A 12,629-nucleotide genomic window follows, 5' to 3' on the forward strand; every position below is an offset into this window, starting at 1 on the left:
TTCTTCACATTCTTCTTCTTGTTGTTTATTTCTTCTTATGAGACAAGAATATTTTTTCCACAGTTGGGTAATTATGTCTTTAAAATAGCCTGAAATGTTTTGAAGGTCTAAAATGATTGTATCTGACTCATATTGACTCGTGTTTGTGATGTCGGTATCTGTATCGGACACCCTAATTCTATGGCTATGAAAACCAAAAGGCGGGGTACACCCTGGACAGGTCACCAGTCCATCACAGGGCCATAGAGACAAACAACCATTCACACTCACATGGTCAATTTAGAGTGTCCAATTTGCCTTTTTCCCAAATCTGCATGTTTTTGGACAGGGTCGTGAACCTGGGTCTTCTTGCCACAAAGGCAAGAGTGACATTGATACATTCCTTTTCAATAATGTTCAGATTTAAAGGTCCTTTCAAGGTCTTGCATTTGACTTTAATTTGAACACAACTGTGTCTATGGTGCAACTGCTGGTGCAGGTCGATGACAACAACACTTGTTCCTATACACTCTGTTTTGAATATGAATACACCCTGAATAGACTCATATCTTTTTTTTTCTTTGGGTTAGGGTTAGGGATATGATTGAGAGGAATCCATGTCACTTATTGTCAAATGTTTGATGTCATTGACCTGCACTGGAGAAGCTTTGGCAAAACCAATTCATAAGGAGGAAAGTGTTGTTGTCAACAGCTAAAGCTCACCCACAAATTTGCTGAGATAGCTTCTAATTTTCTAAGTTTCCTCACAGGGGGATAAATACAGGTACAATTAATTTTATTTACCAATCTTTGGCTTCGGTATTGAGTGGCCTCACAAATATGACACTTGTTGTTGATGAAAAATAGATGTTTGTGCACGCCAATGGTGTTTGATATGTCATTCGTGTTTAGATGCAAAACACTTGTGGTCATGAATGTGAACCGTCCAATCTAATCTGGTGTTTCCTTTGTGTTATCTATCATGAACCACATTTAATTCAGATTTAAACGCCAATGGACAGAATTCGGATATAAGCCACTTCAGTCTGGTAATGTGAATGTAGTCAAAACCCCGACACCAGTGACAAGCACAACTTCCGGTCATTCCAGCCAAAGTAAACACAATTGGCCAATAAGTAGCTGAAATGTTGCGTGTTTCAGACAAAGCGTCTCTGGGCTTTTGAGCTTTGAGAGAAAATACGTGTACGTGCAATCCACACAAACAAAAAACGACTTTAACTCGTGATCCTAAAATCAATACTATCCAGACCAACTTAAAAACAACCTATGTGTTGAACCAAACATATCTATCCTACATATTCTTCGTCTTTGAGGGGCGGATATGTGATTCTGCTGTTAGTGTGTATGTAAATGCCCTGCCTACAATTTCAAATGTTTGAAAAAAAAGACGAAACGCAGCAGCAGCGGCAACAAGCAGCCGCAGCGCTTCCCACAATGCACTACCCGATCATCAGCGGGAAACCAAAATGGCGAACGTGCTAGGAGAAAATGAACCGTTTGTTATTTTCTGAAGGAGACACGAGCACCGCACGTTCCCGCGATATATTCTTGAGATAAATTCAACTCAGAAGCAGCCGGACGATAACGACCACTCTCGTTGACCCTTTTTTATCCCACCAGTCGTTGGTATTAGCGGAGGTGACCGAATGAGGTATTGTTGTCATCATGTTTTCCTCCTGTTGGGGGGTGTGGGTCCGACGGTCAGCGTCCTGCTCAGGGTTACAACTGTGCATGTGGATTGTTCGTGCTACCGATGAGGCCTATCGGCTAACTGTGTTTAAACGTTATTTTACTTTAGCTCGATCTCCAACTGTCCTCTAATCCTCTCTGGTGGCTGCTTTTGATCATGTTCAGTCGAACAAAAGGAATGTCGAATTGAAGGACAGGTACTTAATGGAAAACGAAAAACATCTAACATTAGCTTGCTAATACAATTCAAAGTCATGTTTAAAAACTAAAGATATATAAATTAATCAAAATAATAATTGCAGTTGTCTGTGTATTTCGAATATTGTTTTCAGTAAGTTATTGGTTCTAATTACAAAAACCCATGCGTTTACTTCGGTTTTTTGACGTGGGGGGAGGTTATTGAAAGACCCAGCACTGCATTATCCTGCAGTCTCAGTACTAGAGGCTACTAAAATGAGGGTCTGTGTTGCCAGGTCTGATAAAACCAACCCAAAAATTAACCCAATACCAGAACTCTCAATGTACTACTGACACAATGATTTTGTAGGTTTACTCTACTCTATTGTGTACAATTAGGAGCAGTTATTGGTCAACATTTAATGCACTACTCATGAGAACATTTGTTTAAATGTACAATCACTTTAAAACAAATACATTTTTTCATAGTCTTAGAATAAGCCTTTTATGTACTTAAGAAAAGGGATTTTGCTTTATGGAAGCTGCCATCTTTTGCTGCTATGTTTCCATTAGATGTCACTAATTCTTACACACTGGGTCTTTTAAATGCTCAAAACGCATGTTGCCTAAAGTGTTGTTACATCTACAATGATCCCAGAAGACAGGAAAATGGTCAGAATGGTTTTGTCATGATAGAGGGAGTAGTAAACTAATGTATGAAGAAGATTATCAGATGGGCTATAGTTGCAGAAGACCACACTTTCAGTTAAGAACAGGAAGGAGGCTACCCTTTGCATAACTCACCAGATTTGGATATTAAAGTATGATTTTGGTCTAAGTAACTTGAAAGCAAGGATCCAGTCATCAGACCAGACACTTGAACGGGAACTCTTCATAGTTTGAAGAGTGTGGCTTGGGATCTCTCACTGTCTTTGGTCCTTGTCATGCAAAACAAGTCACTGAACATGTAGACGAAATGTTTTTCTACCCAACACTTTAAAGGAAGCCAAATACCATGGTAAAACCACACACCTGGCAGCCCTGTATTTGACCAATTGACACTAATTATGACAATAATCAGCATTGTTTGTATCTATTGGCAGAAAACGGTCATGTGTCTGAGTTTCAGCTCCTCTGCAACAATCTATCACTGTGATTTGATTGGTTGATAGGTTGATCTAAATTGTTGTTCGTCTCATTGTGTTGGCCCTTTGGTGGACTGGCAACTTGTCCAGGGTGTACCCCACCTTTCGCCCTGTGTCAGCTAGGATAGGCTCCAGTGGCCCTCATGTGGAAGATGAAGCGGTCCACAATGACTGAATGAATATATATGTACTGTTGCATTTACACTTGCATCTGTATTTACTGGTTGTCAAATGAAACGTTAAGCACACCGATGCATAGAATGTGAGTTGCTGACAACTGTGCAGGAAATTAATTGTTACCTAAAAAATTCAATAAAATACATTTAACTTATTGACTTGTTATAAATGTGTGTGTTCTTATTTTCCATTTCACCTTCTGTTTTCCAGAGACTCAGGGGTTGTGGACCACCTGTCTGTCCATCACAGAACCCACCCTCAGCGGCAGCAGCAGGCTGTGTCCTTGTCCTCCACAAGCCTCTCGGGGGGAGAGTATGGAGAAGACGAGATGTCTGGCAGGTTTAGAGAGGGACAGGATGTCTTGGCCCGATGGTCAGATGGCTTGTTCTACCTGGGGACAATCACAAAGGTTAGTGTGAAGGAATAATCCCCTTTGGTTTGGCATTAAATATTCTGCTATTCATTGCTGTGACCATGTCTGTATGATATTTGGAGTTGCAAACAACTAGGTTATCAGAATTGCAAAATTGATTTGTTTTCACACTGAAATATTGCCATTTTGGTGTTGCACAAATGAATACCTGCTACAATTATATTGTAAATCAACGAAGAAAGGAGCTTGAAGTATTTGTATCTGTAATATTTATATTTATGCTATGTAGATATGTGATTTGTGTGCAATGTGTCTGGGCTGTACGGAAAATGTGGCTTAACTGATTTAGTATTTCAATGTCCTTTTCAGATAGATGAGGACAAGCAGCGATGCTTTGTTGTTTTTGAGGATCGCTCAAAGTCATGGGTTCTTTGGCAGGACATTCAGACTGGTAAGTTCTCTTTACTTCAAAGTCTACATTTTAAGTTGTTGCTGAAATATCGATAACTTGTACAATGGTTTTTGTGGAATTTTTCCTCATTTGATGTGAGGGTCTAAGGATAGAGGGTGTCACTTGCTGGACAGACTGTAAAGCCTTTTGAGACAAACTGTGTTTGTGATGTTGGGCTATATAAATAGGACTTGACTTGTTTGAAATCTAAAGGTAAATGTGGTGGTTTATTGTCTGTTTCGGTTTGCTTTTTTAAATTACTGGATTTTCTTGGATTCCTAGAACTGTGTTGTGCTGCATACAGCACAACACACCCCTGCCTGCCTTCTACGACTTTACTTATCTCCTCAGTCTTGTTGCTAACTGTTAACTGTCAACTGTGTTTGGTATCAGTATAACAGCATTGAAACACGTGTAGGTTGAGAGGCTGGGCTCAGCTCATCAAGTTAAAATACAAAACTCAAATTTTCTTTTTAGTAAAATTAAAAACAATTAAATTCAAACATGAGCGGATCCACATGCTTTTGCACATCTGTATGATCACAATGTCTTATACCAAGGTCTTTTTATCGGCTCACCTTCAGTATGTGAGGTTCTCACTTTACTGCAGTGGTACAGCACTACTTGTGTTTCATTACATCCACATAAGACTGAAACACAACATCAGGTTGGTTATTCTCTGAAGGGTCAGGTTCTCCGTATACTCTGAACACATAAGTTATTTCATTCAGGTAGTATATAGTTATCCACACAGATAGTTTTGGTTTTATTTGCAAAAAGTGCAAAAATTATTAATAGGTAACATTTCTACTAATCATCAAGGCAAATTGAGTTTTGAATTGTATTTTGTATGCCTCACAGCATCAAAAGTAAACATAAAAAAATCTGTCTCTTCAGTGTCCCCATTTCTAACATTTCCCCAACTAACAGACTTTGTTGTACACAGTGTTTTCGACTCTATACAGGCTATATAGTTGAAATACAAGTGGAGGTGCTCACTAGCCTGACAAGCAGCTAGGTCATAAAGAAACATTCTTTGTCTGACGTCCTCTGTCTGTTTCAGGGGATGAGGATGATGAGGATGATGATGATGACGACATTGTGTGCTCCATATGTCAAGATGAAACTTCGGAGGAACCCAATGAGATCGTCATTTGTGATAAATGTGGACAAGGTATTGTTCGTCGTGTCTGAGGCTTATACCTTACACTGAAAACCTTAAAGCTGCAGTGTGACACAGCCATAGTAGACATAATCCCATACCTGCAGTAAACCAACTTTCTGATAAACCTTCCCTCCTACACTGGGGAACACTTACACTTTGCAATAAAAGCATGTAAAATAAGCACCTAAGTTTTGCTGCGCCACGTCCCATTTTTGTCTTGCGGTATACAGAAAACTTATATCATTAAAAAAAAAAATGCCGGTGTTCGGCATAAACCTGTATACTGCCTAGCACTACCTGGGGCATAACAGCGATCCATCATCTTTACTTTTTATGAACATGCAAAGGAATATGTTGCCTGGTACACTATATATGCTGCTGGTTATATATTGTATGTCTAATATGGATTTGAACAGTGCAGTTTCTTGCCAAAATGGCATTGTTTGTATTTTTTATATATTTTTACTTTTGATTATATTTTAAAGTTGCACACTACTGTTTTAGCTATAGATAGTTCATAGTTGTTGGCAGCTACTTTACAAATGTTTGTTTTTAAAGGTTACCATCAGCTGTGCCACACCCCCATCATTGATTCCTCTGTCATCGACTCGGATGACAAGTGGCTCTGCTCAGAGTGCGAGCTCACCTCTATACCTAAGGTACAGCTTCTGCTTTAAGTTAAATAAAACACAAGTTGATTGTCTATTTACCTGACAAACATTTTTTGTCATGATTTGCTCTGCCTTAAGTAAGCAAAATAGTTAAAGAGACTAAATGAAGTAATACAAAATAATCTGTCAGTAAATTAATTAACCTCTATGTGTGTGCATAGTTTCATGTAAACATGTCTTTTGTCTGTGTGGTGTACAGAGGAGGAGTGCACACAGGAGGGGGGCATCTGCAAAGAGCTTTCTGCAGCCAGAGCAGCAACAGCACCGCGCAGATCTGCACTTGTCCCTCCCTTACACTCTGGAGGAACTGGCTTGGGACCAGGACCACAAAACAAATATCCAGCAATGTTATTGCTACTGTGGTGGTCCAGGAGAGTGAGTACCACATGAGATATGCTGAAATGTGCAAGAACGTAATGTCACATGCAGCAATATGGTTAACCACTCTCTTGTCACTTTCACTTTAGCTGGTACCTGAAGATGTTGCAGTGTAACCGGTGTCAGCAGTGGTTTCATGAGGCCTGTCTCCAATGCTTACAGATGTCCTTGCTCTATGGAGATAGGTACAAACACCCACCACTATTCTAAAAGTATAACAAATGTTTCCATTTGTTTGGTGTGGGGCAATGTTAAAATATTTTTTGTATATGTATATGTATGTGTGTATATATTTATGTATATATATATATATATATATATATATATATATATATATATATATATATATATATATATATATACATACATATACACATACAGTATAAATAAATAAAATACAACTACGGTTGTAGTTTTCTTTTCACTAAGAAAATAGATAATACCAGCTAATAATCTGTTTGTTTTTTTACCTGCAGGTTTTATCTGTTCATTTGTTCTGTTTGCAATGGTGGACCAGAGTACCTCAGCCGACTGCCTCTCACATGGTATGTGAATCCTAACAACCTTTGCCAAAGATTCTTTTTTAAAAACATTACATTGTTTCTACACACATTCAACTACTCTACTGTCTAAAATTGTCTCCGTCTACATACAATGCCCCCATCTTACATTAAATGCAATATTTCAAAACTAGTTAAAGACATTTTCTTTATACGTTGACCTTTTTAGCCAGACTAATTCAAGAAACCCTTGCTTTTACTAAATGTTTCAGGGAGGATGTGACACACTTGAGTCTTTACAATTTGAGCGTGATTCACAAGAAGAAGTACTTTGACTCTGAGATGGACCTCATGGCTTACATCAATGACAACTGGGAGGTGCTACAGCTCGGGGAGGTAAGAAAAGAAGTTAATTGCTATAAAAAGTAAAAAACCTGTTTTGAATGTGGCACACAATATGGGACTAGAACATGTGGCTTCTATGTCTCAAGTTCATTGAAATAATTATTTCTTTATTAAACCCGCTGGCTGCCAATAAAGTCTATATGATGTTGATTTAATTTTATGTTTATGTTGACTTTCCTATATGGTAACCTCTCATCCCGTGTGTCCACAGCTCTCTAGAACTCCAAAATCAGAGCGATTTGAAAATGTGCTTGAGGCATTAAACAGCAACAGCAGCATGTGAGTTATTCCCTTAACCATTTAATCATATACAATCTTTATGATAGTGTGAAAGTGGTAGACTTATTTTCTCTTGTGTGTTCATAGGCATCATTACATTCTCTCTCTTTTATGTCTTTGCCAGGTTCATGTCAGGGAAGGAGGTAAAGAAAAAGAAGCACTTATTTGGATTAAGGATCCGTTTCCCTCCTGCTCCCCCCAACTCTAATGAGTCACACGGCAGAATGATGGAGAGAGCTTCACATGAAATTACCATTAAAGGATGCAAGTCCACAAAACTTCTGTCTGGCATTAGGTAAGATCCCCCATCTCGCAGTGTTAATGAAAGCAAGGAGGTCATTTATCCACCTCCTTAATCAATCAATCCAAATTTGAATGGGTTCTCTCTTTGGGAAGCCCCTCAACAAAGGTTCAAAGGGATTTGGTCCAGTAGATTTTGAGTAATACTACAAACATGGAAAGCAAAGTGGTACAACCAATAAATAGAAAATATATATAATAGAAAATATAGAAAATTACTCTTGGTCCTGAACATTGTAAATAGTTTCATGACATGTAGTTGCCTAACTTGCCTTACAGCTGTCATTACTTGTGAAACTGTTCAATACTGATGCTGTTGTTCTGGAACTGGCAGGACTTTAACAAATGGCACAGATAAGAAGAGGAAGAGGAAGCAAGGAGCATGTTCCTTGGAGAGACGAGCTAAACCACAACACTCCAATGAACTCTTTGCCCAGGTGTGTGTATGTGTGTGCATTGTATATAATGGGTGTCAGATGGGTGTGTACATCTCTGTTAAAAGGGCTGGGTATTTTGCAATATTCTGTACTCACACAGCCATTGTTGAGGAAACGCCAACCTCTAATGGACATGTTGAGAAACTGGTAGATTAGCAATAAGCTTACTGAGAAATAATAACAATTTTTACTTTGCTTCAACAGCAAACAAGAAGGCCTCTAAAACTAGAGCCTCATACTGTGGATCACTTCACTTCTGTAAAGTAAGTAAGCCAATGTGATGCAAAATGTAGTGCTAATCAAACATAAGGGTTGTGGTGAATCCACTGAACAACTACAGTAAGTGTTCACACAAATAGTTTCATATTGATCTATAGATTGTGTGTTTTTTTACTTCTTCAAATTGCTTCTTTTGAACAATAAAAAAAAGAGATACATTTTCAATATGGCTGCTGATTCATTTAACTGTTTCAGCACTATGTGTAATACTGTGTCTCAGCACCAGTTTCTATTTTTTTCTCTATTATTTCTCACTTCTTCTCTTCTGTAACTATTCCCACAGCACCAGGAGTGACCGCTCTGCGCTGTCTTCAAGAACTTCCGACGTGGAATCCATAGGAGCCCTGAGCACCTCAGAAACTACCTCAACCAGCATTTCAAGACAGTCCAGGTAAATATTTTCTCTCACTCTGACGCTTTCGATGCCACTGCTGCTGATTCGTCTGTTTTATTTTTCTATCTCAACGGCTGTTTGATGGATTTTCATGATATTTGCTACAGGCATTAATGATCCCCAGAGGACAATTCATAATGACATAATTAATCTGCTGATCTTTTCTTCTTGAGTTTCTTATTTGTGGTTTTTACTCTGGTATGAAAAGCTATTGGTATAGACACACATTCCCCTCAGGGTATAAGAAGAATATTAGCCTTGTATTGAACATAATGTTCTGTGTCAGATTAACCAAGACCTCCTTACTGACCATCTAGGAATTGCTTTGTCTGTTATGTAAATTGTGGCATGGTACCATTGGGAATTAATTCCATGAACAATGTGTGCTAATTTTCCAATACACAGGAATATTAAAGTGTTGTATCTAACGTGTTAGTGAGTTACCAGTCACCACACCAGCCCAAGTGGACAAATCAGTTAGCTCTCTCTTTAATGCATTGAAGTATCTGTATATATTTTAACATACACTTTTTTTTCACTGATTTTACAAATAAACAATTTGTGGATTAGCATATAAAAACAATTGGTGTTTAATTTCACTAGATGGTGCCAAGTGTTCACTCTCACTGTAGCTGTTGTGAGTATATCACAATATGTGATTGTGCTATACTCAAAGGTAGTGAGTGACTTTCAATGTGTCTTTTGATAGTCAGTTAAACTAGTCTTTGTTCACTCTGAAATAAAATTTGAACCCCCATCAACCAGACAAAGCACCTGAACCAACTGATGAAGGAGAGGATGCACAGACTCGGGAAGTTTGTTTTTCCCCACACGTGCATGGAGCATCAAAGCTGCTGTGAGGGAAATGTGGTGCTGATGATCCATTGTCTTTGTTTTTATTCTTTAATTTAGTTTAGCTGCAATCATTGCAGGAGCTTCCAGGTTTTGGTTGCCTAGTAAAGACAGATGCAACAGGAGAGTGACCTTCAAGAGCCTTTGGCCCCTTCCATGCATTTTAGCTGCACTGCATGTGATTGACTTTCCATACTGTTTATATTTCAGGATGAAATCAATATTTTAACATCCTCCTTTTTTCTATTAAACCCTCTCCAGCCTCTGTAGCTCCAGCAAGATGCACATGACTGCCTGCATCATGCCTGTTTCCCCCCCACCCTTAAAAAGGAAACGGGGACGGCCACGACGAGCTCTGCAGCCCCCTAACCCGGAGATCCCTCCGCCCAGTCATGCGGACCCAACTCACTCAGCAGCAGCGATGCCAAGCTCCCTCCCAGGGCTTAACTCAACAGACATTGTTCACGGCATGGACCCCAACAGCCAGCTCTCCCACCTCAAGAGCTCCATCAGCAGCTATTTTGGTGCAGCAGGGCGACTGGCATGTGGTGAAAAGTACAAAGTCCTGGCGAGACGGATCACCCTCGATGGCAAGGTTCAATACCTGGTGGAGTGGGAAGGAGTCACTGCCTCATAGGCTTCTCACCGTCGTCATCACATTCAACGTTTAAGCAGCACCTATAAGAGGTATATGGCTGTAGTGAGGAGGCTTACACAGCCTGTATTTTGAGCATTAATTGATTGATGCTTTTGTTTAGTTTAGACAAGAGCAAGTTATGCTTGTTAAGCTTACTGAAAAGCCGAGTGGTTCTGGGCAGTTCAAGGTGATTAAAGCACATTCAGACAATTATTCTAATTACTGGTCAAAGGCAAGTAATTGTTGCCACATCATATTTCTGTTAACCTCTTACTTTCATTATCTGCTTTGGGTGTTTACAGAAACCCCATTTATTCAGGGGCAAAAAACTGATCATTTCTCTTTAGACTTTCAGTGAGCCATTATTGTGCTTGGTTTTTGATCCATTGATATGCTTTTTATTTCCAGGACCATTAAGTATGAAACTACAAAACGAACAAAAGTAGTGGGTCAGACATCTTAACTGGGAATCCTGGAGGATGACAGAAAGAGGGGCAGTTTTGTTCCAACATATTACTTTGATAAACTGCAAACACGCACTGAGGATTAATGGTTTGGTTGAACAATTACTTTTCTTAACCAATTTGGTAATTAAAACATCAGTGTCCCCTGCTTTTGTAATCCCCGTTACAAGTACCTCTTGTTGCTTGGGGCATGTATCCTTAATTTCTGTTTGGAAAGTGCCCATTTGTGAGCAGATTAAGAGGAACTCAGAACAAGAGATGTGCTGCTGCAAATGTTTTATTTTATATAGACATTTAACATTTATTATTATCTTTTCTAACTACGTTCTCATATGCCTTTTCTGTTCAAGGGGGCCGAGTTATCTGATTTTCCTCTTCTTTTTTTTATTATTGATTGCACATGTCAAATTATATCTTATAGGATATTATCTTTTTTTAAGCCAACAAGGCAGCATTTACCATGCAGGTTGTAAAGTCCCAACTATTAAATGTGAGAATTCAACAGGAATAAGTGATAAACTGTGCATTTTGAAAATAAATACATAAATAATTGATTTAAATTTTTCTAAATAAGCATATCCTTTGTAGAATTTGGATTTAAAAATCAACAAAATTACCTAACTTTGAAATCTCTATGGACCTATTTGGTTTTTACTTTTAGTTCTTAATCTCACCCAGTGCTTGGTTCAGAATTGTGTTGTGTTTTTGTTTTGTGCTGCCTATGCAAGTTAGTCCTGCAGACATGTATTGTTTCTTACAGCTTGATGGGAACTTCAGCATTACTAATTTGATAATTTGTTTCAGGCATTTCTATTTTGCCATGATGTGAGAAGTGCAACAAAAACTTACTAATGCACTTGGATTTTTGCTTTTACACTAATGTTAACCATGTAAACCTTGTAGTCCTCGCACTCAGGATGTGCCCAAAAACATAACTGTAATGCATAGGCCAGCATTTGACAGGAGGTTTTGAAGTGTTGTTTACTGTGTTTTTGGTCAGTATTTTTATATTGGGCCCTCAGTTTTTTACATTTCATTGGGGCCATTATGTATAAATAAGCTGTAGTACATTTTCACTGCTACACTTGCTTGTTTAAACTGATTCAGACAATAATCACTGGATAACTGCTGTACGAGTTGAATAATCAGTTAGAACTGCTCTCTTCCTTTGGAGATGTTTTGGTTAAAATGGACAGACCTGTTTGACATTGATACCTCCTTACTGTATGAATGTTTTCGGCACATTTAAAGCTTCTCTCCTCTGTTCAGTCAGTGTCTCAGCCCACACGTTGCTGACACTGACCTCCAGCAGGCTTCTGCAGCCAAAGAACCTATGTTTTTTTTCTCTCTTGAGATTCCTATTTCATTTTTACACATCATCATTATACAGTCTTATATATTGTTTCCAAGCCTGTTTTGTTAAAGGATAAATAAAAGCAGATATTTTTAAATGTTTTGTGGATTAATGTGTGCTTTATTTGTGGTCTGTAGCAGATGTTTAACCCTTGAGCCTCCTCAGATTCAGACAAACATTTATTTAATGAACTTAACTGAAGAGAGTCAAGTATGCATATCAAAGCTAAGACATAATAGGTAATGTTGGAAAATTAAAGTTATGATGCAACAATACAGATAGAAAAGACATACATATATGTTGCTGATTTCTGAATATTTCATGCTTTATAGATAGATGTATTTTATTATTATTGTATTTTATACTTCATTTCCTATATTTTATATTTATCAACTTAAGAATTCCCCAGTTTGAGGATGAAGTGTGCCCACCTGTCTATAAATTAAAAGACAAAAATCATTGTACAGTTGACACAGTTCTGTAACTTTGTGTCAATAAATGT

At 38.3% G+C, this 12,629-nt stretch overlaps 1 protein-coding gene across 1 annotated transcript; it reads left to right on the forward strand.

Annotated features, from left to right (window-relative positions):
- Nucleotides 1-1,415: 1,415 nt before the first annotated feature.
- Nucleotides 1,416-12,224, forward strand: mtf2 (metal response element binding transcription factor 2). Its single transcript, XM_044039697.1, has 15 exons — nt 1,416-1,651; nt 3,399-3,597; nt 3,931-4,012; nt 5,076-5,186; nt 5,736-5,836; nt 6,048-6,223; nt 6,316-6,411; nt 6,703-6,771; nt 6,999-7,122; nt 7,343-7,410; nt 7,535-7,705; nt 8,045-8,147; nt 8,352-8,410; nt 8,710-8,817; nt 9,934-12,224. Exons 1-15 carry the CDS (start codon nt 1,647-1,649, stop codon nt 10,307-10,309), a joined length of 1,848 nt encoding a protein of 615 aa, XP_043895632.1. The 5' UTR covers nt 1,416-1,646; the 3' UTR covers nt 10,310-12,224.
- The last annotated feature ends 405 nt before the right edge of the window (nt 12,225-12,629 follow it).

This window comes from Solea senegalensis, linkage group LG1, assembly GCF_019176455.1.
Source record: "Solea senegalensis isolate Sse05_10M linkage group LG1, IFAPA_SoseM_1, whole genome shotgun sequence".
NCBI lineage: Eukaryota > Metazoa > Chordata > Actinopteri > Pleuronectiformes > Soleidae > Solea > Solea senegalensis.

Excerpts from the sequence above, each read along its gene's own strand:
- mtf2 (XM_044039697.1), top strand. Across the intron at positions 3,598-3,930 it reads ACCTGGGGACAATCACAAAG|ATAGATGAGGACAAGCAGCG; the intron begins GTTAGTGTGAAG and ends TGTCCTTTTCAG. Across the intron at positions 6,224-6,315 it reads TACTGTGGTGGTCCAGGAGA|CTGGTACCTGAAGATGTTGC; the intron begins GTGAGTACCACA and ends CTTTCACTTTAG.